The sequence below is a fragment of the Nothobranchius furzeri genome, chromosome 3, assembly GCF_043380555.1.
Source record: "Nothobranchius furzeri strain GRZ-AD chromosome 3, NfurGRZ-RIMD1, whole genome shotgun sequence".
Taxonomy (NCBI): Eukaryota; Metazoa; Chordata; class Actinopteri; order Cyprinodontiformes; family Nothobranchiidae; genus Nothobranchius; species Nothobranchius furzeri.
Genome location: NC_091743.1, coordinates 61,779,865 through 61,807,789, shown reverse-complemented (window position 1 = coordinate 61,807,789; position 27,925 = coordinate 61,779,865). Strand labels below are relative to the sequence as shown.

General features: G+C 40.3%; 3 protein-coding genes across 9 annotated transcripts in view; 2 read left to right on the top strand and 1 right to left on the bottom strand.

Annotated features, from left to right (window-relative positions):
• Positions 1-41: 41 nt before the first annotated feature.
• ddit3 (DNA-damage-inducible transcript 3) lies at positions 42-3,777 on the top strand. The gene is made up of 4 exons (XM_015959142.3): positions 42-175; positions 1,335-1,396; positions 1,771-1,979; positions 2,098-3,777. Exons 3-4 carry the CDS (start codon positions 1,824-1,826, stop codon positions 2,860-2,862), a joined length of 921 nt encoding a protein of 306 aa, XP_015814628.1. The 5' UTR covers positions 42-175; positions 1,335-1,396; positions 1,771-1,823; the 3' UTR covers positions 2,863-3,777.
• mars1 (methionyl-tRNA synthetase 1) lies at positions 3,775-18,328 on the bottom strand. Of its 2 annotated transcripts, XM_015959140.3 has the most exons (22): positions 18,091-18,328; positions 16,476-16,566; positions 15,897-15,975; positions 15,463-15,594; positions 15,305-15,380; positions 14,964-15,139; positions 14,549-14,658; positions 14,244-14,360; positions 12,859-13,062; positions 10,999-11,200; positions 10,038-10,112; positions 9,641-9,811; positions 8,635-8,730; positions 7,995-8,112; positions 7,608-7,821; positions 6,635-6,766; positions 6,432-6,536; positions 6,072-6,267; positions 5,452-5,523; positions 5,155-5,181; positions 4,773-4,886; positions 3,775-4,387 (listed from the first exon to the last, which is right to left on the bottom strand). In XM_015959140.3, exons 1-22 carry the CDS (start codon positions 18,191-18,193, stop codon positions 4,235-4,237), a joined length of 2,763 nt encoding a protein of 920 aa, XP_015814626.3. In that variant the 5' UTR covers positions 18,194-18,328; the 3' UTR covers positions 3,775-4,234. The 2 variants fall into 2 exon arrangements, with proteins under 2 accessions (XP_015814626.3, XP_015814627.3); XM_015959141.3 differs by lacking the exon at positions 5,155-5,181.
• A 370-nt stretch (positions 18,329-18,698) lies between these two features.
• Positions 18,699-27,925, top strand: part of arhgap9 (Rho GTPase activating protein 9) — a 61,708-nt gene continuing 52,481 nt past the window's right edge. For 5 of the 6 annotated variants that reach the window (XM_054752279.2, XM_015959147.3, XM_015959148.3 and 2 more), the window contains exon 1: positions 18,699-18,912. The gene's annotated coding sequence lies outside the window, so the exon portion shown is untranslated. Of the gene's footprint in view, positions 18,913-22,256; positions 22,321-27,925 lie in introns of all 6 variants that reach the window. The other variant, XM_054752264.2, reaches the window with a different exon arrangement.

Genomic DNA, 27,925 nt, shown 5'->3' with positions numbered 1-27,925 from the left:
CATGCATAGTTAGGTTGGCCTGTTCCTCCATATAAACACCGCCGGGAGTTTCCGAAAAATCACATTCAGCTGTCAAGACAGAACAATGGTTAACATGAGCTATCATCAATTTTTACTAAAATATTTATATTCAACTTCAAGACAGTCGAGAAGGCGAGCGAATAAAAGAAAAAGGGTAAGCGAGTGTTAATGTGAACCTTTGTGGGTGTGAGTGGCTCGATGTTTTTCGGTGTTTTGTGAACTTCGTTGGTCTCGGCGGAAAGAAAAAGCTCGTGCAAGTTTTTGGCCGGTGTCCCAGCACCGTTTTTAGAACAGCAGTTGTTTAAATCAATCACAATCCACGCGATGCTGTTTTTATGAGCTGTCTGCGTTGTTTGTCTTAGAAGTTGTGTTGGCTTTTGACCAAGAAAAGGCTCCGTCAGATACTGAAAATAATACTTTCCAGGCATAGTTGGACTATTAAAAATCATACGCAGTTAACATCAGGCTGTAATAATGATTAATAACCAGAAAAGTATTGGGTGTTCTTTTTTTTTTGTCTGCTGTTTTGTGTAACTCGTAACGCGTTTGAGCTGACCATTCATTGTAGTTTTTCCCAGTCCACTCTCTCCTTTTCCTTGTTTCGCCCATTCCTCCTGCTGGACTCGCATTTCCATGACGTAATTGTGTTGGCTTACAGTTCTCAACTAAACTCGGAGAAAATAAAAATCATATTTTGGAATTTTTTTTTATTTATGTGTGTTGAATCTTAACACTCCAGATAAGTTTAACAAATCTGATAACAATAAGGACTTTTTTCGTTATATCAGAAATAAAAACGTCCCAAATGTTTATCAATTATGTTTGTTTTACTTCCAAATCAAATCAGAAACTAAAACTTTCCCACTTTCATGCCAGTTTTTTGTGTTGCTGAGGCTGCTGATGTTTTCCAGTCTGAGTAAAGGGAGATGGAAACAAACAAAAAGGCAGACCATCACGGATTCATGTTTCTCGTCTTTTAACCACTTGTTTATCGAGCTGAAACCTGTCTTTGTGAGCCGTAAAAAGCAGGGGGCGCAATGGAGAGCAGTCTGCCCTTTGTTTACAATAATTATGTTGCGGGAATTAATTTCTTCCGTTATTTATCTTAAAATATTTTGTAAATACCCTAAACAACATTTTTCTTCTATTCTCTCAGACAGACAATTTCAAGCATCTTCCACTTTCTGTCCAAGCTTGCTCAGTTTGCTCAAATCATCAGTTTCCATTCTGAAACATCAGCATATTTCCCTTTTCTCATTTAACAATGAAAACATTATTTTATAATTGTTGTTAACCTGTTTTTTTTCTTTCAGAACTATTGGGACACTCTATCTCCAACAAATTGTCAGACTTGATTAACGGAGACTTCCTGAAGGTAATTTTTTTTATATACTTGGATCATTTTTAGTGATTTCATTTAGTTTTGTACATAAACGCTTTTGTCTAGTTGAGACTTTATAATTTGTGTATTATGTTATACTTTAGTGCCACTCTTTTGCCATGTAACAATTAGAATTGCACAACAATTGCCCTAAAATAAATCAACTTGATATAAATGACAATTGTAAATAATATATTTGTACTTTCAGCTTTTCTAATCAAACCAGTTGCAGGGCAGTGATTAGATTGGAAGAGGTGGAGCTCTTTTTGACATGTCTGTTATATATATCGTGCAGCTGCTTTGCTCTTTCTTTTCATCCGTTTTGATTCCTAACCCCCTCTGGTTCTGATGACTGCTCCCGCCCTCAGGTGCAGTTTAAACTGTGTGGCCGAGTGTCTGTGTGTTGCGACTGACTGGCGAGATGACTGCCGAGTGGCTACACCTGCCCCCGCCGTACCCCCCTGGAGTAGGGCCGTTATATGGTGCAGAGTTGGAGGCGTGGTATGAGGACCTGCAGGATATTCTGGGCTCTGATTCGGGAGGGGCAAAACTGGCACGTGCCCCCACATGCACCGAGGTCAGTAGTTGGAATCTAAATTGATCCAAACCCTGTGATTATTTTATTTTACTTGGAGGTTAAAACTAACTAGCAACAGTTGAGGGTAATAATTGACACTTCGTCTTTGTGCTTTTAGAAGGAGCCCGAGTTTCTGGATGTTCTGGAGAGTTGTTCTCTGACGTGGCTGACTGATGGAAACCAGACATGGACTGAAGGTGTCCAGAGGACAACAGAGGCACTCCACACCGCCCAGTATCACTCTTCCTCCTCATCATCGTCCTCTTCATCATCCTCCTCCTGCATGAGTCCAGCTGTTGCAGAGGAGAGGCAGGTGGAGGCTGAGAGAAGTGGGGGTAGTTCGACAGGAGGTGGCAGCGACTTGCTGCCTCCTGAATTCTTTGAGTTGCTGAGTGAAGGAGGGGTAGGAATGGTGGATCAAAGCGGAGCAGTAATCAGCGGTAGCTATTATTATCATCAGCACCATCACTCCAACAACGTCCATCCTGCTTCTCCTTCAGCCAGTGAGGAGGAACTGCCCTGTGTCCCAGATTCACCCTCCGGCTCCTCTTCAGCTTCCCAGTCTCCATCTCAAAATTGTTCTCCTCCCTCCTCACCCGTCTCCTCTCCCTCTGTTTATTCCTCTTCCTTTTTGGGAAAGCGTAAGAGGAGCACCAGCGAGAGGGCTAACAGTGCCTTGTCCTCATTCTCCACCTCCACACAGCGCACACAATACTCCTCTACCAAAAAGAGTCGCAAAGAACGAGAACAGGAGAACGAAAGGAAAGTCCAAGAGTTGACCGAGCAGAATGAGCGCCTGAAAGCAGAGATTGAAAGGCTGGGAGAAGAGGTTCAGAGGACACGGAGAGCTCTGATTGAGAGGCTGGTTAACACCAGGAAATGATTAGGACGGGATGGGAATTAAAAGAAAACGGGTCCTACAGAATTGGAATATGCAGTGGTGGGAAAGTCAAATGCAGTGGTCATGAAATGCATCATAAAAAATGGAAACCAAAGATATTTTTTTTTAATATATGGGAGGGTTTTAGGAAGAGAAGAGAAGGCACAAAGGAAGCGATGAAAGTCAAGACAAGAAAAGGTTCAGAGACAGAAGGGCTGCTACAGCAGTGCGGCAGATAAAAGGACACAGCATGTGTGAAGAAGAGAAGAAAGCTTGAAATGCAAATGGTGCAGCAGATTTAATGAATGTCATTTAGTGGAATGAAAAATGGATTCAAACGAGCTGGAGAACACAAACGTGTGTGTATGTCACGTGTGTGTCACAAAGGAGCTGTAGTTAGAAAACTCACTGTATTTCCACCATTTTGCAATAAATTGTAACTCCTTCCTTAAGGGCTACAATCTGGCTAGCAGAGATTATTTGCCCCAATTTCTGGAGAGTTGTGGAGCTCAGGACATGTTTGAAAGTGCCCAGTCCAGTGTTGAGTACGAGCGATTTTATTTTTTTTTTACTTTTAAAAACAAATCCTGCCTTTAAGTTTTCTATAACCCTTGGCTTGTGTGTTTGTAATTAGAAAAAGTAATCCGGCTAAACTTTTGAAGCTGACCTTTTCTATTTTCTGGAATCTGTGGCAGAATTATTTCTACCCCGATTTACTATTTTTGTATTGTGTATATACAGTTGTACTGTAAAGGTTTGTACTGTAAGATCCTTGCATACTGTTATTTTATCATTGTAGTTTTTTTGTCAAATATAATGCATGGCTTTTATTGATGGCATCCAAATCATGTATTTTACCATTTTCATTGTATTCATCGCTATTAAAACTTTGCAATAAAACGCTGTATCAAAGCATAAGTTGTCTGTATATTTTATTGGAAAAAGCAGGATTCAAAGTAAGCGAGGTGGAAGACAGTATATAGATCCAAAAAGGGTATTAAAGCAAAACGGCGGCTACAAAAACCACCTTTAGATGTGGAACACATCTTCCAACGCTAATATCGTATGCTGACTTTATCACAGGGAGAGTATAAAATCAGTTTCTTTTGGTGTGGGGATTTGGAAAAATCCCTCCATTCTGTAGCTGCATTCATTTGACTGTCTCTTTGTGTGTTTTCATTTCCCCGTCGGCCAATCCAGCATTTCATTAGTCCTTGGTGCCAACACCGCATTGTCTTGGATCCTGTCACGGCTTTGCCTTGAGCTAATACCCTCATCTCCTCGTGTACATCTTGTTCCCGTTCTCTGTCGTCAAACCTCAAACCGTCCTTCCCCTGACTAACCTGAACTTTTGCTTTCCCTCTCTGTTCCTGCCTCACTTCTTCTTCTTGCCCGTCTGAGGTGCAGGTGCAGCGTTCTTCCCCTCAGCAAGAGCCAGGTGTTTCTTAAGCTCCAGAAGTTTGGACACCTCGGCTGCGATCACGTCCTTCTCTGCCTTCTGGGCTTTAAGAGCTCGAACCTTTTCTCCCTGTGGGGGGAGACATTGGTGTTGAATTAAAAGACTAGGTGTGTAATCCATTATGAAATACCAAATCATTCGCTAAGCTGGAAATATGTGGGTGTTTAAATAAGAATTTCCGGCTACATTTGTGAAAAATTAGTCATAAAAAAACAAAAACGTTTTAATTAAATATTTTTCTATCCATTAAATGTAAACCAACACAAAACGGTTTTCCAAACTGAAGTTCTGTCGTAGAGTTTAAATGTAATCATAGTTGACTGTGCATGGTCGGTTATATAAAAACGTTATTTTATTTTTCTATAAGATTTTATGATAAAAAACTAATTTCATTGTGCGGCTATATTTCAATTTAAAGGATCAGTGGTGTGTCGGTGCCAGCGAGCGCTCAAACCTGCTCAGCCACAGCTTTAGTCAGCTGCTCGGCTTTCTCCGGGTCCACTCCACCCACCACCTTCACCTCAGCACCAGGAGCAGCAGGAGCGCTGACGGAGCTCTGAGCTGGTTTCTGAAGGAGTACAGGAATGAAAAACCTCATCAAGCCTTTGGACGGTTAACTCGACTTGCTTTGTTTTAGACAATTACACTCAAAATTCAAAACATCAACTAGAATTTATGAATCAGTACATGTGAATGAACGAGTCACGCTGGGATGAGTGAAAATCCAACATATATAGATGTAAAACAGGCTGCGAGTGTTAGTGAGGGCGTTGGGTAATCAACACTGACAGCAGTATGAGCGTGGACCTACTCTTCAAACAAACGTCACTCAATACCTTCTCATTAGACGCTTCGTCTTCAGGCTGGAGGCAAGGAGGTTTAGAGAGGGATTATTTTTATTTATCTGACGGATGCTTCATGCATTATTTACACATCTGCCTTTTGCTCAGTATCATGTAAAAGAACTGACACTTGAGTCTGAAGCTAATTTTAATGCATGATGACAGTCTGAGCCCTGTGACCAGTGATGTATTATAATCTTTATTTTACTCTTCATAAACGGTGGATTTACATCCTTACATGACCCGACTGAAGTCATGTGCACACCATTAGGGATCATGAACATCAAATACCTGCTGTCCACCAAATCTCTTCTTCAAAGCTTCAATCTGGTCCGTCTCCAGTTTCTGGAATAATGGACTGACCTGGAAATAAAAAGGAAATTAAAGTGAAAAATTTTAGATATATGTAAGAATGACTGAAACTAATCTAAACATCTCTGATATACCCGGGTAAAATCAACGACTAAAGGTTAAAATTTTGCTCAAATGCTAAAGATTATGAAAATAATGATGACAAATGTGAAAGTTTTGGTCACTATCATAAAAAACATGAAGAACTACAGCTCTCTGGTGCATGAGCTTTGTAAGACTTTTACTGATGGCGTGTCCTGCTTCTTGTCTACAGCCTGCAGATGCCAGTCCAGCTGTTTGAATGCAGTGCAGACAAGTCACCACAATTAGACCTGAAGGGACAAGTGGCCTGAGAGAAACTCGCTGTTGGCTGGAAGGCTGAGACCTCCTCACACTGCCTATCTCGTCATTCGTGTGTGTGTGTGTGTGTCTTCAGAGAACCTTCCACCGTACTGAAACACTGTTGCATTCTCGTTGTATCACCCAGCTTCCAAATACCGGTAGTTTGTGTGTCTGTACAGGTACGACTTATGCATGTTAGATGTGGAGGTCGTACTCACAGTGCCGATGCGATGACCGGCACTCAGAGCACACACAAAGGTGCCGGTGCCTTGCAACATGGTGCCGATACAAGACTGAGGAGCGTTGAGTTGATCTCTGATGGTCTGGCTGACCAAAGGCATGTAAGGAAAGAGCATCACCGACAGCAAGCAGGCGATGTTTACAGAAACACCCGTCACAGTGCCAGCACGCCGCCTGGAAACAACAAATAAGTCACCTCGGCTGTCAGACGTCGTGAATGTAAAGTGTTTGTCTTCTTAAAGATAAATGATGGTGAAGAAACGAGGACTTCTAGCGAAGTGCTACAGATCTACCCACATTCACCTACAGATAGTGGAAACTGTTTGAGCGTGTCTCACCTGTCCGACTCTCCTCCTTTAATCTTCTTCCAGGGTTCATTCACCTGAATGTACTGGTTGCCATGACGAGAAATGTTCAGGATGTGTTTCAGAGCATCACGAATTCTAAAATAATAAAATTAGAAGTGATAAATTAACAGAAAAGCTGTGTGAAAACTAAACCAAGCTACGTTTCCATCTCTGCGGGTGTCGCTGGCTCTTACCGGACTTTGTCCATAAGCTGGATGTACTGCTGCAGCTCCCAGCCCACCACAGCCAGGAGCTTCTTCTCCTCTCGCTGCAGATCCATCTCTGGCACACATCCCTCAAAGAACTTGGTAACAAACATTCCGGCTCTGGAAGGGAAAACATAGCTTGTTTGAACAAGTTCAAAACAAAAAAAAAATTATACATTTTGTTCATATATTATTAACAATAGTATGATGCAAACTAACACGTGTGTATGGAGTCACATCCCACAGTATATGTTGCCAAACTGTCACCTGAAGATTTTCACTACATAGCCATAAGAGGAAACAGTTGCTCTAAAATCAACCATAAAATATGAATTTGTTGTCACAGATAAAGTTCTGAATCAGAAACTGTATCCAGGGGAGGTCAGGATTTCTTTTCTGAAGCAGAATTGTTTCCACCTAAGGCAGAATGCAATTTACAAGATATTTTTGAACCAATTAGGCATCAGCGTCGCTGCCCGAGACCAATTTTTGAAGATCAAGGTACTGTGGAGGGAAAAAAGCCGCTCAGAAACATCTTTGAAGTGGGATTTAATCCTGATCTTTTAAAAATCATTTGAGGCAATGTAATTGGGGCTAAATTACACCATCCCAAACAAATTTAGAAATCTGGGGTGAGCATCTTGTAATAGCTAGTGCTGCAACTGACTTTTTCCAAGGAGTACGACAATTTGAGAACTAAGTTGTTAATTAGACTTGATGACAGTGTTGCCTTACGTTGGGAGTGAAAACAGGAAGAAAGTGTGAGCAACACCAGGTGGATTGTGCAACACTTCATTCCTCTGATGATTGTGTAGAACGAGTAGAATAAAACCCACCGAGTCATAAATCAAGGAACAAAAATAAGTTGGGTTACGCAGTCAAAATGAGGGATCGGTTCAGTTATTCTAGTTTTACTGAGGAAACTCGTATTCTGACTTAATAAACGAAGACTAGCACTGACCTGTTGATGAAGTTTCCCAGATTATTGAGCAGCTCCGAGTTGTTCTTTAGAGCCATGTCAGCCCAGGAGAAAGCTGAATCTTGTCCCTCTGGACGGACATACAGCAGGTAGAACCGCCACACGTCTGACGGGATGCCCGTGTCTTTCGCCATGTCACCAAACACACCCACGCCACGGCTCTTGGAGAACTTTGTGTCCTCGTAATTCAGATATTCTGAATGGAAAATTTACAGATCAGGCCAAAACGCTCACCAAGAATACACTTTCATCAACTCAAGATACAAATCATTCATCTTTCTCTTATTTTAAACCCAATCAAGCATCTAAAATGAACCCCCAGACCCAGCTAAATGAGGGATCACCCTTGTGTTCATAACAAGTGCTAACCGGTGGCAACCAGGTGATTGACCAGAGTGTAGTTGTCCTGGGCTCCCAGTAGGGAGCAGGGGAACACCACGCTGTGAAATGGCACGTTGTCTTTGGCCATAAAGTTGTACAGCTCCACCTGGTGGCAGAAACACAACATAGCACCGTCAGATGACATCATATTAGATCATCATGAGATCATCCAGTTCAAAGAGGCTTTATCCCCCCCCACACACACACACACACACTTTTTCTCCCTGCAAACACGCGGCATCACACACTCATAAGAGGGGCTCAATCCTGGGGTTTTACACGGAGGGGGATGAGACGAGTCAGTGAGGATTATGAAAGAGCAAATCAGACTTCTGAGCCATCAGGTTTCAGGTCAGTTGACTTGTTATGTGTACACAATCATGCTTGACAATTAGCAGCTGCTTCCTGTTTGCTGTGGGTGAGCGGCGTACTTAAAATACCAAGCTCAAGTCTGAATGACAAATGTCAAACCAGTCCTCTATTTAAGTAAAGCTGGAAATAGCTTCACAAATAAAAACGATCTTTAAAAATAAGCTGACATCTGTGTAACATTTCAAAACCTAATCAGATGTGTTATTTATGAAAAAGGAGGTTAAAGACCTGACGTTTTGTGTGTGGAGTCTGGTACCTGCTGAGGATTCTTCCACCACTTGTCCCATTCATTGGTGTAGCTGGCAGTAATGGACAGATAACCAATGGGGGCATCAAACCACACATAGAAGACCTGCAGGGGGAAAAAGGCCAAACTGATGTGTTTTATTACAGAAATGAACCGTATGTTACATTACAAAGGAAACATTCGGTGAATCCTACAGGCATGAAACGACCTAAATATCAAGTTAGACTTTAGGGAAACTGTTTCTGAGCTGTGTGCTGAAGTCTTGAGTCCTCTAATGCCACCAATTAGCAGCAAAGCTAAGCTGGCACCTGGGAGCCTTAGGTCGTTTTAAGTGGTCAGACTGTGGCGGTAATGTGGAGCAATCGTGTCCTTTTCATAAAAGATTACATGATGGCGGTAAACCGGAGGTATGGGGCAGGTCTCTGCACATCAGACTTCCCTTTAACTTGAACTTGCGTTTTATTGCAATTGAAGCTGCGCTCTATGTTTTCTCACAAGCCGCTCCTAAAGGCGTCTGTCCTCTACAGTCCCAGGGAGCTGTCAGATGATCTGAACTTCAGATTGAACAAAGAGAAGCTCTTGGAGCTCTGCATCGCTCCAGTTTATCATCTCCGATGGTTCTGTCAACAAAAGCAAAACTTATGCCCGTGTTTACTTTCATTTTCAATCATTTAGCCGGCCGAAGCTCGGCAGTAACTCCCCACGTGATCATGACACCACCATGCTGTTGTGCCAAGGCGTAATATGCATTCACAAGTCAGGCATTGTGGCACTATTACTATCAAGTTAGGGTGGAACAAATGGCTCAAAATTCCTGCACTGCCATGGCGCTTTCATAAGACACATCGTGGCGGCAGTTTTATGCTGATTTGTTGACATGATGTGTCTTATTAAAAAGCCTCGAGTTTAAGAAGCAACAACAAAAATCTGTTCATTGTGCTATGCAGAAAAGAAACCAAGAAAATGCAACAGATGCAGAGTCTGTAGTGCATGTGCATAAGAAACCAGTTCAGACCTTCTCCTTAAAGTCAGGGTGAGGTACCGGCGTGCCCCACTGCAGGTCCCTGGTGATGCAGCGCGGTTTGAGTCCATCTCTTATCCAGGACCGAGTGATCTGTTTGGCGTTTGCTGTCCAGTCTCCTGTGCTGGTTGATTTCTCCAACCACTGCTCCAACTGTCTTTCTAGCTGCACAAGAGAAAGGGAAAAAAAACTGAGTAATTTACTTGCAAAAACAACTATTCACTGAAGAACATCTTTAGAAAGAGTAAGGCCATCTATAAAACAACACTGCCAAAGAGAATTCTGCCTTCAAGCAGCTCTCTGTGAATGCAAACTTAAACTTATAAAGGAATTACTTAGTCGTCAAACGAGCGCCCAATAGTTGCAGAGCAGACAAAGAAGGCACGCTTACCTTTGGCAGGTCCAGGAAAAGATGTTTGGAGGAGCGGATTATTGGAGTCTGCCTGCAGACCTTACACTGAGGTTCCTGCAGGCAACAGCAGCAAATATAATCATCATTTAGATAATGGAACAACTATAATACTGTTGACATCTTCTATTTGAACTGCCACCATACCGGGGCAGAGTTTAGTACCCTTATAATCATAGGAGCTATATTGTCTGGTGCACCTTGCTCCTGGTAGCATCTCCTATGGTTATTTGGTTCGAGGCAAAGGGCAAAGAAGAGCAGTTCAGAAGAACTGCGATGGACAATGAGAGATAGTACCTGGCCTGGGTGGTTTCCAGAGTCCCAACATGCAGCCAGGCCAGGAAATGGCTCAAGGGACCAAGGCCGTGTTAACCTGGTCGGCTGGGATGAGGTTCATGACCCCCAAATATGACAACAGAAAAAAAAAGGTTGATTCAACTCTGGGTCAGAGGAGAGGTCCTACCACCAGTGCAGGTGTTAAAGTGTGTCAGGGTCTTCAAGAGGAAAGAAGATCAAGAGACCGACTGGTGGATCGGACCAGCGTCTGCTGTGGTGCGGACAACAAACTGGTCTGTTGTGGTGAAGAGGGAGCTAAGCAAGAAAGCAAAGCTCTCACTTTACTGGGTGATCAGCATTCCAACCTCCACCTATGATCGACTGGGTAACGATAAAGAATGAGATCGCCAGTACAAGCCCCTGAAATCCGTTTCCTCTGCAGGGTGGCCAGATTCAACCGTAGAGATAGGACGAGGAGCTCAAACAAGCAGGAGGGACTTGGAGTAGAAACCCGGATAAGCAGATGACGAGGAGGACGGGGTTGACGTACTATACCAATAACATAAACGATAAAAAAGATAAACCACCCTGTTTAGTTTAAAGGACTCAGAGACCTGATTTTGACTCTAAAGTCTCCAAAAAGAACAATGCGCTCCACCTCACTCACCCTGAGCTCCACAGCATTAATGAGGCGCCCACACTTGTCACATTGATCTCCACGAGCTTCGGGATAGCTGCAGTGGGGACACGTGCCCTCCACGAAGCGATCTGCCAGGAAACGCTGACAGTTCTCACAGCGTAGTTGCTCTACTGTGTCTTCTACCAGGAACCCATTTTTATGGAGTCGCCAGAAGATGTCCTGAGCTATTCTGAAAATGGACAAAAAGAGGTGGGTGTGAGAGTACAAAGGACATTTGAAAGAGTCTGGCTCCATGTTAAAAACTGTGCCAGTACAATAACAGCTGACTGATTTGTGGATTACTCAGTCATTATAATAACCACAGTTTAGTCTTTCAGCTCAGTATTGTGTCACTACCATTACTTCCTGTTGTTGATAAGAAAATTAGGCAAATGCTCCAGGTGAATTCAAAAGAATACACAGCAGTGTACTCGGGGAGAACAGCTCCAACTATTGATTGTGGCAAAAACACAAAAAGTATTTTAAAAAAAAGTTGTTCGCTATTAAATCTAAAATCTAAGACCTAAACCACGACACTCTTCTCCTGAATCAGGTTTAAAGTCTTTCATCTAACGGCTGCTTTTATTTCTCAAAGAACCTGGTGTTGCAGTTTGCTGTTTGATGCTTTTTAAGTTGCCCTATATCAAAGCAAAGGCCCCAAAACAAGAGTCTGAATCCCTGAAATCATTTTCAACACACAAGCAGGAGGATTTAGAGCTAATCTTTACCAAAGAACAACTTCCCATTTGAGTGCCATATTTCTGTTACCTAAATACTCAAACAACTTAATAAGAAAAAATAATTAGTACAATTGCGAAACTGTTAAATTAGTTACATATCTGAATTATTATGTCATTTTGCAAAGAATAGACTAGTTCTTACTTTTTTCTATATTTAATTAGAAACTCTCAAACGTCTTACCGTTTAAAAATTGATGCTACTTTTTGAGTACTTTATTTCCTAACATGTTGCTACTTAATTACTTATTAAAATAAATCAATAAACGCTTTAAAGGGGAACTAAACCACCAAATAGTTCCCCAGCATGGCCGTGTCTGCAGCTCACCGCCCCCTCGAGGATGGGTCAAATGCGGAGGACAATTTTCACAACACCACACCAGTGTGCGTAACAACTATGGGACTTTAATCTTTAGGCAGTTTTGGCTTGCTTTTAGCATTTCCTAGAGTCCGTTAGTAGAATTGAAAGAAAAACCCATCTCCTTGCTGTGCGTTTGTCGTTTTAACACCTTAATCTCACAGCTGAAACGTCTCCCCAGTCTTCCTTAGTGTCTACAGGAGTGATTCATCATTAAATTAAACACATCAGTTGTGTTCATGATGTAAAACATGCAGGAAACACACTGGAACAATACTGCAGCTCCAGGCAAGACCCAATAGAGCAGCCCGCCAGGCTGAAGTTGCAAGTGGAGGCGACAGGACTGGGTGGTCTATCATTAACCTCGTAAAGGGTCATTTTAGCACATACTGGCTTAAGAAAATGAAATAGTTTGAAAGTGTCCCTTTAAACTGAGCAGTGGTGAGTAACCTACATCCAACATTAACACTGAGATTAATACAAGTGTATTTCCCTGGTTGAGAAGCAAGATTACACTAATCCTGCTTTATGTTATGTAATTTTGTAATAAGTGAGTAAGAATCACATGGAAATATGTTGATCCTTTCAGACCAAAACCAACTCATGTAAGCACCAGACCTCTAAAAGAACGTTTGTATTAGAGTTCTCTTTTTAAAGAGTTGTTGATGGAAGAAAAGGCTTGACTAGAATTCCTAAAACAACAACAATTACATTTTTCATCATTGACGGCCTTTAAGAAATCCGCTCACTCACTCGGTCTGTTTCTCTGTGGTGGTTCTGCCGAAAAAGTCAAAGTCGATCTGGAACCATTTGTAGATGCTAGAGTGAACAGCGTGGTACTTGTCGCAGATCTGTTGAGGTGTCAGGCCCTCCTCTCTGGCTTTGTTCTCTGTGGCCGTGCCGTATTCGTCTGTGCCACACACAAACAGCAGGTTCCAGCCTCGCAGGCGGCCATACCTACAAGAGGTGAGGTTGTTTTTGTGGCAGAAACATGAATGAGGATTGAGAAAAGCTGCTTTGGTTTCAGGTGGTGTGTGTGTGTGTTTAATCAATACATTTGCAGTGGTGTCTAGTTGGGAGGGGGGTCAGATTCACTTGTTTCAGGAAGTACAAGTCAACAGAAAGTGGCTTCAGACGACAGGATTTGGAGTCTTTTTTTCCTGATATTGGGACATCTCACCTCTGATTGGCTAACAGCAACATGACTCTACCACTGACTCCGTTTACTTTGAAACATTGATGTTTTATCTCTACAATTGACACAAGCCTGGAGGAGTTCTGCTGTGCGGTGGAGTTGCTAATGCCAACAGTTTGACTTTACTAGCCGAGATGTTCTCTGCTGTTTCCTGGACCCTAAACCAACGACAGCCTTCCTGTCGTGTGTCAAGGTGGGCGAGTCCATGAATGTTAAGTGACAGTGTGACGTAGATCTGTCAGGATTTTCTAATCCTAGAGTTTCATCGTCTATTTTCTATCAGAAGCTAAAGTAGGAGATAGGTGTAGGAGACTATTTACATGTTCAGCCTGCATGAAAAACTCAAGAGTGACCAATTATAATCAGAAATAATTAAAAAAAATTCAGTGAACTACACCTTTAATATTTAGCGAACATCTTGTGTATGATTGGCTAACAGCAACAAACCACTTCTGCTGCCTTCTCTTTGCTCTTTTTTATGGGCAAATAAACGCAACGCTGATGCTTTACCTCCACAAATACCACAAGCCTAAAGGAGTTATGCCATGTTGTGGAGTTGCTAATGCTAACGGTTAGCTTCTACTAGCTGAGAAACACTCAGCTTCTGCAGGCGTGAGCCAAGATGGGTGAGTCCATGAAAGCTAATTTACAGTGAGACGTAGATCTGTGTGTCTTTTCTAACCCGATAGTTTCCTTGTTAATTTTGTTTTTACGACTAATGCAGGAAAAAAGGGTAGAAGACCTTCAGCATGTATGTGACACGTAGAGTGACCAATCGTATTTCAAAAATAAATATTACATGTTTCTCAGTGAGCTTTAAGATACTGCGTGTTATATTATGGGTGTGTGTATTTTCATTAAATAATTGATTTTATTTATTGTTTTTCCAGCACCATTTACAGAAAAAAATAAAAATAAAACAATTACAAGACAGATTTCATACCTGGAGAAGACATCAGCACTGAGAACACAGCCAATGATATTACCCAGGTGTGGGACATTGTTGACATAAGGCAAAGCGCTCGTCAAAAGGATGTTTCTTTTGCCCTCTTCTGGCAAACTGATGGACAAAAGAGTTAAATTTGACATTGCTTCATTTTCTGTAGAATATATAAACTTCAGATTTCTGTAAATCTGTCCTTTATACTGTATGTAGCCAGGTGTTGACGAAACAATGCCAACGTGTTGTGTACAATAATGCATAGAGAATGTCAAACAGAGTAGTTAATAAAGGTATAAAATACTCACAGAGGGTGTTGTCTTTCTGTGGCCAAAGAGCAGGAGGTCAGACCTTTTCTCCAGGTGAGAGTAGCTGCTTCCATTTCCTCCTCTGAGACGGCGCGCTCACCTTCCTCACTCTAACAGACATTGGTTTAAAAAAATTGGAACCACGAGTTTATGAATTCAGTAATTGTCAAATCATAGTAATGCATTTCATCTCAGATCCATCAAACATTCTTATTAAAAACTATATTTAAAGGAATAAGTGATGTGCTGTCTGCATGTTCTACATCCAAATTAAGTCACAAATTAGGATTTTTGCTTTCATTTAGCCTTGGAGAATGCGCCTGAGATGAATGTAAGCCTTGTTTGGGTTTGGATCATTTACTGTTCTGTAAGAAAGCATGAAGTCCAACAGTTTCAGTGATGATCTGGAAGATACCTCAGCAGGGCTGCTGTTGCTTGGCTGTGTGTCTCTGCACTGGAAGCTCTGGGGCACAGACTGCTTCTGCATGTAGTTCTTCATGGCCTTTCCCTGCAACACTTTCTGAGCAGCAGACTGACAACTGTGCATAGCAGCCAAATGGTCAAACCAAGCCCTGACAAACTTATGTTCACCTGAAAAAGTGTGTGTGTGTGTGTGTGTGTGTGTGGGGGGGGGGGGGGGGGGGGGGGGGGGACAAAGAGGGAGAGGTGAAGGGTTGTAAAAAATTGTAATTTAAAAGTATGAGAAAGTGAAGCTAATCCATAAAACATCACACAGAAGTAATCATTAGCGCTTACCCAGTGCTAAAGAAGAGTCAGATAAAACGGGGTATAGAGCCGCCCACAGGATGACATCAGCAACTGAGACAGACTCCTGAAACACATCACAGCTGACTTAGCTTTAATCATTCAGGATAAATGCTGCAGCACCAACACGATATGGTTTAATACTGTACCCCAGTTAAATGTGGCATGCTCCCTTTGCTCAGGCTTTGATCCAGGAAGTTTAGGGGACTCTGAAGGACCCTAGACACCTCCGATCCTTTTCCCTGTACCACGGCCATGTGAAGAGCCTGATGCAGAACAGGCTGTGCAATTGAAAAGTAATTTAAATAATGTTAGGTGCAACTATAAACCAAATATATGTGACAGAAGTAAAAAGGAACAACATTATTTTAGTTCATCAGTCAGATTCACACCGTTTCTATTTTTTTATGCATTAATCAGTTTTAATCATTTAGCTGCATGCATTTACGGTGTCTGCCTTGCTAGCATCGCGAGACCTGATAAGAGGATTTTGTACGATGCATCTGTTGAAATACATTTCAAAAACACATCTATTGTTGTCTACAGACAGCCTGTTAAGTCAGGTTGTTTAGTTAGAGTTCACCTGAAGAACTATGGTCTCCCATTCCAGCCACTGGTTGCTGACGTCGTTGGACTCTTGTCCATTCACTTCAAAGAAGTATCTAAAAGAGAAGGACACATTTGGGTCATGCAGCTATAACATATAAATGTAAATATTTTCCATGAATCAGAACTGGGAGAAATGGAAGAGAGTTTTAAAAGGAGCGTGCATTACAGAAAGACAACGACCTAGTTGAGACAATGTGACAAAAATGCACCCAAAAATTTGCCTGAAATGACGTATCATCTCCTTCATGACCCAGTCACTTATCGAACATGTTACTAAAAGGTCGTACGTAGCAACTCAGTGCAACTGTAGTTTAAAATCTGCATATTTTCTGACAATTTTGAATCCCCAGCCAGTCGCGTACAATCACAGCCCAGACAGATTCTGGATTTATGCTCTGACAAATCAGGGTAGAAATTATTTTATTCATTTGCTTTTGAATAGAATTTTTACATCTTAGAGATGTTTCACAGAAGAAGACATAAACAGTCCCACGAGTCAACAAATGATGCTGAAGCAGCAGAACTAAACCAACTAACAACCCATAACACTGACCTGCATATAGCATTAGAGCTAAAAAGGTGTTGTCCACTGGGCAGGAGAAGAGCTGGAAACGATGGACGGCTGAGAAAAGGGACCACTTTCTCTGGAAAAGTGAGAAAAAAATACTTATTTCACTTTGTGGTTGATATTGTAAAACTAGTTAAACTGTATTTTGTTATTAGTAATGCTAGGTTATGTGTTTTTCTCTAGGAAAGTATGTATGGATACATAGTTAAAGTGGAACTATGCAGTTTTGGCTTGCCTTTGGCACCCCCATTGTCTGTTTAGTAAAATTAAAAGCAAAACATTTCCTTGCTGTGCGATTTGTCTTTTTAACACCTTAAACTAACTGAAGTGAAACATAGAAAACATGGAAGAAAAGCACAAACACATATCAAGCAAGGCAGTGATGATCTGAGGTTGTTTTACAGGACATCACAACAAACTTTCTCCACAATAAAGACAAAGCCTCTGAGTCATACAAATGACAATTATCTTTGGTTATTAAAAATAAACATGGTTCAATTCGAGCTAGAGTCATTATTCCACATTCATACATACGTTATTGCTACATAATCATGTAGCAATATGTGTTTTAAGATCTGATCTACAAAATCTTATGACCGAGCCATTTTAATTCAGTTTATTTATCAGTGCTCTGTGGTGACTGGTCATATATCACACTGTGTTTGTTCTTTATTTGTCTGATCCAGATATATCAGGGCCAAGTGAGTTATCCTTATGCTTGTTTTTCCAGTAATAGTCACTTAAGTATTGCTTTGATGGTGGTGTTCCTTTAACTAAATTTACACCAATAAGGATAAATATCAACATATTTAATTCCCTTTTTAAGCAACCAAGAATATTTGACCCAGGGTGTTGGTCATCAAGTTTGTTTGGATCCAGCGTGACCTGCATGGTGACAAAAAATGACCATATGGAAAGTCAGATCATTTGTTTACTTAAAGCTGCTGATAGGTTCAAGTCCACTTAACTTATTTTGAATTAACATTTTCACCAAGAGCAAGCGTTGTTTAATGACAACTAGTTTAAAAACGTGTTCTTAAGATGAAAAAAGTGTGTGCTGTAACCATGTTTATGTCGATGGTTGTAACAAGAGTCTTCACTGTTTTCAGCTATTTTAGGGGTTATCTTTGAATTATACAGGATGACATTTTTGAATATTTCTACTAATTAAAATGACTGGACCTTCCAGCGTTTTAAAACAAACCACTGATCATTAAAATGTGGACAATTCTCGTTTAAAAACCACCACAGTTTTTTCTACTTTTAATTTAATCTATTTCAGTCTAGCCTACCCAAAAGGCAAAGTCATGAAAGCTAAACAAAGCTTAAATGAAACGATACAAACAAAGCGAACACAGCAGTTTTGTACAGCAAGGAGTCGTTTCCAGTCGTTTCTCATATTTACAAGAATGACACTGATAGACAACCAATGAAAGCTACTTATCCAGCTAGCTCACCGCTACTGTGTTAGAAAGGGCATTCAAAATACACGTTCTGATGAAATTACGAACAATGTCTAGCCAGCATTGTGTTTCCTAAACGATACACGTAATTAAACGTACAGTTAAATTCACAGAAATATGCTAACTAGCTTTCCTACCTTCGTGGCTGATGTACTGAACGCCGCAGTGAACTCCTGTCACTTCCAGAGCAGCTAACACCTTCAGGCAGTGCGGGTTGCCTTCGCTAACAAACAGCTTCATCGGACCGGTGGCAGCTTCTCTGTTACAAAACTGGACGCGGGCTTTATTCTTTGTGCTTTTTCTCTTTCGGATGAAAATGACAAGTGGCTTTGACTGGTGGTAACTTTACCGGCTAGTGGTGTCCACGCTGATGCAATAAACAACGTTCGAGCTGTTAAAAATGGTGGAAATGTAGTTTTTACGGCTGTTTCTGTTTGTTATAACAAACGGCACCTTTATTGTTCTTGGACTACATTGTCCACAAACTCTTTCCAGTTATGTGTCGTAAATTTTTAAAGGGTTGTTTGTTTTAATTAAATATTACTAATTTTAGTGGGCGGCTCGAGCAATCCTTCGTGTGCGTAAATTACCGGACGACGCTGTAGATTTAAACGCGCCCACCGCAGTTTTGCATCTCCAGTCTTCTGATTGGTTTATAACTCAGCACCGTAGCCAATCATGTGCCATCAAAGCCCACACAGGGCAAGCCATTTTTTTATCCGCTTAAAGAGCAGGAGGGGTCTGTCATCATGGGACGGAAAAATAACTAGTTCCTACGAGTTACTGTTTATTTGAAAAAGTACACATTGGAGTTGTGTACTTTCGCTACAAATGACCAAATTATATGAAATTGATAATATTAAGGAGAAAAGGGAAGCAAACTTCGGACGCTATCGCAAATTTCTCCATAGTTCACACCAAAAACACAACTGAGCTGTCAACACGCACGTCGCTGCAAGGTGAGTAATTCTGTGCATCCCATGGGATAGAAATATGCGGGTGCTTAGATTGGAAAATTATTTTCTGAAAACTCAATTTTGCAAAAATTGACCTCAGTGATGCTCATCCCCGGTTTTGTCGTGTAATTGCAAATCAAATATTATAAATACTGTTGTTTATTTTAAAACATCTTACACATTACATCAAACGTTTCTGGGCTCCATTTAAAATACATGCTTTAAAGCAGGCTGCGTTTCAATAATGCAATACATGCTTTTGGTATTTATTCAGTTTTTATTCATAACTTTCAGTATTTGTGTAAAGTTGACTCAATTCCCCTAATTGTTAGATTGAGTAATTGTGGAACAGCCAACCTGTAAGTTTAATCCCCAAACCGTTTTCTGAATAAGAGTTGTGTGAGCTTTTTGTTGAGGGCTCATAAGCTATAAGGGCCAGCAGCAAATTCATTTGTTCCAAAACAAGTTGTTTTTTTTCCACTCCACAGTTTCGAAACCTCTTCAGGCCTCATATCATAACTGCTCACACTTTGAAAAAGAGCCACAGAGGAGTGCGTTACCTTCAGACACTTCCTGTGGAGGAGTGAACAGTTTCCTGTTTATCAACCCTTCCTTATAAATGCACCTCTTTCAAAATTCGACACACTAATTCTTCTAAAGCCTTCGGATTAGGCTCTGCACTTCCCCACAAGACCAAGGACACAATGAACTCCATTCATTGTCATCTTTCATAATGTTGCACTGATATGATACATTTTACATGTACCACATTTTGTGCATAAATATTTGCATGCATCTGCCTGCAAGTTAGCCCATACATCTGTATGGACAGGTTAACCACATGGTGTGATGGAAATGGGTTGAGTGATGCATTGCATTTCTGCTGTTCCATAATCATCCTTAAGTTTGTGCAAAGCTGATTTTCTCTCATTTTTTGCCAGCTCGTGACGACACAAGCTTGAAAGATTATCCCAATTTGCAACCTTTGTGATTAAAAGTGCCCTGTACCTCGAGTGGCATTATGAGTTACAAGTCCACTATAATCACTAGTTTGCCTCACCCACTTCTGTGTGCTCATTGTGTGCCTGACACTGTGGTGCTTTGTGGGGTGAGATTGGTTAGTTTGTAGTCTCCGTTGTGAGGGAAGATTTTAGATAACGTGTGACAAACAGCGCTGGGCTTTGCATGATTCAGACCAGGAGATGGCCACAAAAGAAGTGAGCCTGTTTACAGTTGGTGAATTTAATGGAGCCTGTTTAATTTCAGCTTGAACGCTGGTCTTTTTTTTATTTGATGGACTTTGCAAAACGCTTGAGGCAGAATTGGTGTATTTATTTTTGGTTCTAAAGAAACAGAAAAGGTTTATATATAGTCAAACTAGCAACAGTTTTCCAAGTTTTCTGATGCTTTATTTTGACATTACCTGCACTTCATTATCATCTGTCCATAGAGCCATCCACCCTCATAAGCCCTCTCTTTAACTACTTCCACTCGCTCCTCTGCTGGGACCCAAAGGCATTCCGAAGCTAGCCTGGATATGAAACTTCTCAGGTGTGTCCTGGGATGATCAAAGGACCTCCTGCAAGCACGACATACCCCCCAAAAAAACATTCTTGGCTGGGAGTCATCCAGGAGACACCCTAACTAAATGCCTGAATTAGGGGTAGACTGATATATCAGTCGGCTGATATTTGCTGTATTTTTATGCATCGGCTGATATTAGTGAAGCCAATTTAAAGTCAGTTGCATCCTTGGGCAGCCAGGTGCTGTTGCAGAATTTAATGTAAATATATGTATATGTTCACTAATAACATCTGCATAATAGATACTCTAAATTAACTTTATTTAGCTGTCTGACTTTAACACTGAGCAGTGCACAAAGTTAAGATTTAGCAGTTAGTTAAATTCAGAGATCAAATATTTATTCAGCTTCAGAAACTGTGCAACAACTATGTTGATAATGGCAGTTTGCATAAAAATAAGGCGGAAAATATCTCGATAGGTCATGAAAATCAGCCCATAAAAATTGGCAGCGCATGTCTCCTGCATATCAACCTCCAGCCTGAACTTTCTCAGCTGGCTCCCTTGACCATTTTTAATCATCAAACATTCACCAGCCAACTTTAGAGATGAATCAGTGTCTTTCCACCATTGAGAATGAGGTCTGTTCAATTGATCAGATTTTTTTATCTGACTCTACAGAAAACATTTTTATTGGCACAGTTTTACCAGTGAAGAAAAGTAGTTTTTCCTTCAAAAGGCATTTGTCAAAGAGCTTTTTTAGAGAACTTAGCCCAAATCTGCATGATGTGCTAAGTGACGTTCAAAAATTGAAGGGAGCTAAAAAAAGTGCACAGCAAAAGGATAATTAGAAAACCTTCTACATCTGAGTCACCTTCTTATGAAAAAAAAAAAAGATTCCTGCAAAGACCTGACGAGGACCTTACAGATCTGTTGGGCCCTTTTTGATCGATGGCTCATCAAGATTTCAGCCACCAAACAGGAAGTGACGTCTGAGGAAGAGTAAAAGAGAAACACCGAGGTTTACTGGAATACTCAGAGATGGGCAGAAATTCAGTGGTCTTATGAAGTGGTCACTTATTTTTTGCTTGTTTGTTTGTTGTCAGAATGAAGGGGTCAGGAGAAAAGTGTCATCTTTGAAGTATGGTTGAGTTTTATCGTGTTTTTGTTCAGTTATCTTTAAAAAAAAAGGGGGGGGGGGATAAGCACTGTCATTTTGGCTTTTGGCACTAAGGAATACTTAGTTTGAAATTTCTATAAAACTGGACACAACTAATTGAATATATATCTGAAGAACATTAAGGTTGAACAAGTAGAAATCCTGATTGTCTTTTGATTTTTGAACAAATATAATTCTCACGTCTCTAGAAACAAAAGTATTTGTCATTAAAAAAAGGGCAGAAATAAACTTAACAGCAGTTTGTCTTCATACACAGTGACATCATTTGAATTTATAAATTGATCTTAGAACTGGAACAATTTATTTATTAAATGTACAGAACACTTGTTTAATCAACACATTTGCAGTGATTCCTTGTAGGAATTAATGCCTTGTAAGTTCTACTCGGGGGGCAAAAAACACGGTGCACCATTTTCAGGAACAAGAGGTGAGCCACATAACAGCTGAGCTTCAGACGCAGATTTTAGTCTTATTTCCTGACATTTGGATATCTCGCCTCTGATTGGCTAACAGCAACGTGACTTTACCACTGAACTACATTTTCTTTGCAATGCTCATGTTTTACCTCGACAAAGAACACAAGTCAAGAGGAGTTCTGACATGTGGTGGAGTTGCTCATGCTAACAGTTAGCTTCTTCTTGTCCAGACGTTCACTGCTGTTTCCTGGACTCTAAACCTCAAACAGCCTTCCCCTTCGTGAGTCAAGATGGGTGAGTCCATGAATGATAAGTGACAGTGTGACGTAGATCTGCCAGGCTTGTCTAATCCTAGAGTTTCACCATCTATTTTCTACCAAAAGCTAATGCAGAAGATAGGTGTAGGAGACTATTTTCATGTTCAGCCTGTGTGGAAAAACTCAGTGACCAATTAGAATCAGAAATAATCATTAAAAAATGTTTCTCAGTATGCCACACCTTTAAATGACTATTAAGACTTCAGAAAATAAAATATCATTATGAAATCACTTTTTTAGAAGAAAAATATAAAATTTTAAGTTTTTGTTGACAATCTTCCACATTTTTTTAACCGTATCACTTTAGGCCTCATTCATTCCAGAAAAACAATAGTTTTCATATAATTAAACAAACAGACTGGCAGGTTCCAGGGGCAGCGCTTCAGCTGAGTTTTAATGTTTGACATGTTGTAACCCTTGTTGCTATTTGTGTAATATTGCTTTATTGAATAAATATCCCCCCCCCCCCCCCCCCCCCCCAACCCTCTGGAGGAATCAAAGCTGCGTCTGTGTATTTAGACCTCTCCTCTTTGGAGGTTCAGCTCTTTTTTTCCTTGTGCCTCGGCTTCACGCTCACTTCGGCTGCACATCGCTGAAAGTGGGTCTTCGACTTGCCTGATAGCTTTTGACAGCTCACTCTTATCCCTGGTGGATCAATGGAGCTCAGCGCTCTTCATTAGAAACATCAATGTAGTGCACATTCCCACAGGCTCAGCAACAACCCACCAGCTCAGTCAGGGAAAATGAATACATTTTTTATTCTGTAAAGGATCGGTCTTGACTTACGTGCTGCTTTTTTTGTTGTTTCATTTGGGTAGAGACAAGAGAAATCTACTAATTTAATCATGAGCTTGTGTTCGTTATTACAGTTTTAGTGACAGTTGCTGTTTAGGCATAAACTTTCAAATTACGATTAATGCACGTTGAATAGGAGATTGTTTTGCGCATTACAATTAATTTGTTTTTCACTCAAACACAAACACACACATACACACACTTGTGCAAAGTTTCCTTTGCCTGCATTTTTCATTTTTCTATTTTAAATTGACTTGGTCAAATAAGTAAATGCAGCTTCAACAACTTTGATTTTATTTTCCGTTCACGATTACACAAAATATTTTTCTTCATATCTATTAGTGTCAAAACTCATTCTTCTATTAATTTTTCAATAAAAGCAACTAAAAATGGAGATGATCTGTTTTTTCTCAACATTTCAAGCACAAAATACCCTGGCTAAAAAATAAAGAAAAATCTGGAAATTGACATTTTTTGACCAAAACAACAGATTTTAAAATCATTTCATTTTTTTAAGTTTCACATTTTTAAAAATTAAAGATGTCATTACATTATGATAATAACTTAATCAAGTTATTTAATTGGCATAAAATTCTGATGATAATAATAATTCAGCACAGTTTTTGCATCAAATTCAAGTTGAGATAAAATATTGTATTGCTTTTTTTGCTGTGATGATAAGGAAAAGTCATTTGATCTTACTGAAATGTGGTTATCACTTTTTCAGCACACAGGCCGTGTTTTTAATCCCTGTAAAATTCATCAGCTAATTTAAAAAATGTAACGCTTAAATCAATTCTTTCAAGAGATTAAAATGCCTCCTGGACAATCCCGCTGTATTTTGCCTGAAGCTTGAAACATGGGTCCTTCTGGTTGTTTTTGGTTTAAAATGATGAGGGAAACGGGAACTTGAGTGTTATTGAAGCGAACTGCCATGCGTCGATGGCAGCTCCAGGGTTCATTGTAAACACAAGTATTGCGTCAGCGATCGCTTGAAATGATGGCATCACACATGTGAAATATTAGTATGTGCACCAAGAAAAAAAAAACATACTGGAGTCACTGGTGATTGCAGCTGGTCACAGAGGTTGTTGTCACGATGGCAGTAATGAGTCTGAGCCAATGGCTGCCTCGCTGTCATCATCTGCTTTTTGATTGGCTCTTTGACAGTTTACTCAGCTAATCATGGGAAGAATCCATCCCACCTGTTTGGTAACATGTACACACACACACACACATTCTCACACACACTCAGGAGCCCAGACTTTCTTGCTTTTGCCAGCCCACACTAGGAAACAGTGTGTGTGTCTGTGTGTCTCTCTGGTCCTATCATCAATAATGCACGGCTTTGGGAGGATGAAAGGCTGTTTTGGCTTGAGGCATGTGCCTCATATGTGTGTGTGTGTGTATATATATATATATATATATATATATATATATATATATATATATATATATATATATATATAATGGAGAGAGAGAGAGAGAGAGAGAGATAATCGCGAGTTGTTCCAACTGTGCATCCACAGACAAATGAATGCTCCGTCACACAGCTTCCAGCGATGAGGCTGCTCGTCGCTCTGAGAGTGGCCATTTTGAAATATCCCGTATGTCATTAATGCCCACCATGAGAGTGTGGTGAAGTTTTTGTCTGCGTGAGCATTTGTTTGTTGGCAGATATGTGAAAAACCGAAGAATGGATTTAGAATGCTGAAAACATCGTCATTAGAAGTGTGGCTGAGATCCTTTTGGAGTCATCTTGAGCCGAGATAGCGGCCACAAATAACAAAAATGGCTTCAACTCTTGAGATTAAATTTGACGTGGCAGTAGCTGATAGTCTTTCTATCAGACACACGCTAAGTGCTGCCAGATTGTGTGCAATTTTATGATATTAAGGGGGGTTATGCATAATTTCTATGAAGTATATCAGGTAGGGATGTAAGAAAATATCTATATGGCAACATATTGTGATATTTTTTCAGCACTATTATATCGATATTCAAAAGCAGTGTATCGAATTTTTGGAAGAATTTACATGCAAGCATTTGTGTATTTTCTTTTCTTTTGGTGCAGTTCAAACATCGACTGCTAGTTGACAGCAGTGTTCAATGGGTTTTGTTTTAATCATTGAAATGTAAGTCCCTCTATCATTGTTTAGATACGTCATTGGGCTGCATGGTGGTGCAGTTGTTAGCACTGTTGCCTCGCAGCACGAAGGTTGCAGGTTTGAAACTCGGCTGCGGCCTTTCTGCGTGGAGTTGCGTGTTCTCCCCATGCATGCGTGGGTTTCCTCCGGGTACTCCGGTTTCCCCCACAGATCACAACATGCCCTATAGGTTATAAATTGTAAGTCGCTTTGGATAAAAACGTCTGCCACATAAATAAACATAAACATCATGTTAAACATGTTAAGTATCAGTTTGCACTGTTTATTAAATTTTCAAATAATTAATTTAGTCCAAAAATGTCGCTAATATCTTCTGACTGAATGTTTCGCAATATATCATGAAATATTGTTTCGTCTATGATGATATGTATCGTGTTGCCAGAATTTTGACAATACACTTCCCTAATGTCAGGTATTAATCTCTCTTTGATTGCAAATCCAATTCATAGAGTCCACACAAACCCATTGATTTATTACCAAACTGCCCTCAGGTGTTCTATGTCCATGTCCTGGCTAGTCAGAGTTGTATTTTGTTGCTGGTAAAGGGTGACAGGTGAGAACCTGCACCTTTTGTGCATCTGTTCTTCTAATTCTTTTATTAATTCTGAAACCCTAGATAGGAAAGTTTCAAAACTAGACATCAATATTGGTAATTATCTGTTTAGCCTTTTACTCTTTAAAAGTAAAAATTTGTATTTTGTTCAACTTTAAGCTAGAGCTTTAACATTGATCTCAGGGATTGTTGAGTTAGAAACTTGACCAGTTTCATATTTGACACCACTCTGCATCCCTCTTAGCTTTTCCATTGCCTAATTTAAAGTAATTGCCATATTTTGCACAGATAAGTAGACAACATAAGAGATGTGTGATGTGCAGTTGGTACTACTCACAATGATACCCGATGTTGTATCACTTGGTATTGCCACATCAACCACAACGGCTGTCTTCTGCTGTTTGTCCACCACCACAATGTCCGGTTGGTTGGCCATCGCCATTTTGTCGGTCTGGATCTGGAAGTCCCACAGGAGCTTGGCTCGTCGTTCTCAACCACCTTGGGGGTGTTTCCCACTTTGACCTTGGGACTTCCAGTCCATACTCTGCACAGATGTTTCTGTACATGATGCCAGCCACTTGGTTGTGGCGTTCCATGTTTGCCTTCCCTGCCAGCATCTTCCACCCTGCAGTTATGTGGTGTTTATTTTTTAAAATGATCAAATTTATTATTGACATGGGAAAAACAGTATCGATTAGAGTCAGAAATTTCGATAACGATAATATTCGATATTACCCAGCCTTACTCCTGGGTAATAAGAAGCCTTTATAGGCCATGAATTTGGACTAAAGCAGCTGATATCAATTAGTACTGATGTATTTCAGGTGATCTCCTGGTTTTTGATGCACCTCATCTTCATGTGTGTAATGCTTTTTCCCCAGCGTCTTATCACTTTATTACGCATAACTCAATTTACGGACTTAAATGTTTAGAGTCTTTACATGAATTAAATCCTTGAGTTGATGTTGACGTATGATGGAAATGCTGTGTTAATCATCCCCTTAGAAATAGCCTTAGTGATGAAAATGCTGATGTGTCAAATCCTTTTTTCCCTCGCTCTATATATATCATGGGTAAGAAGGACAATCTGGAACATTTCTAGTCTTAACTCCTCTTAACCCTTTGATGCATGAATTATGAAATCTTCAACCATGATTTTTTTTAACAACTTTTTTCATTCATAGTTAGGTGTGAATGAAACAAATTTCAACAAATATTTTTGGTAAAATTTTATAATTTACAAATAGTTTATTACATGTCCACCTCAGTGGACAGCGTGCATTCTGAACATGAAATATGTTGGCTTGGCTTACTGAAGTCCAAATGGAGGGGCTCAAATGCAATAAAGTCTTCAACAGCTGTGCTTAATAGCAAAAACAAATTAATAACAATTTTGAGTACCTGTCCACTGTAGTGACCATTATGCATCAAAGGGTTAAAATAATTTTTTTGCTTTAGTTTAGGCTAAAATCATGTAAAATATACTGACGTTGATACTGATATGCCACTGTGTTGTGGTTTTTTCTACACGTACTGTATGAGGTGATGCAACGCTGAATGTCACAAGCATCACCCCGCTACAAGACGGGGTTAAAAAGCCAGTTTAGCGGGCAAATTGGGATGTTTGTTTGTGTATAGTAATCAGTCACGAGCAGGATTCTTCACGCCACCGAGAGGAACTCAGGCAGTTGTTTCTCCCACACAATCATTCAGTCCTCCCCAAACTTAAAAGGAATCACTTTTTACTTATTGTTGTGGCAATTAACCGAATACTGAAGAGTCTGTCTTAAGTGCTGCAAGTTTTCCCCTTATTTTCCTGTGATGCCTTTGGTTATAGACATTCAAATGTAAATACAGTACGGCATTCATGCATATGAGTGTGTGTCTGCCCTGTATATTTGAGAGAGTGTGCAATAACCCTTTGAAGTTGCTCATACACTCTATATTCCTCCTCTTCCCATGTCTCATGTCTCTTTGAACACCATGTAGGCATGATTATTAAAGCCGCTCTCTTTCGACTTCAAACATATGGGATGAATATGGATGCGATTTGACACCAAACCCTC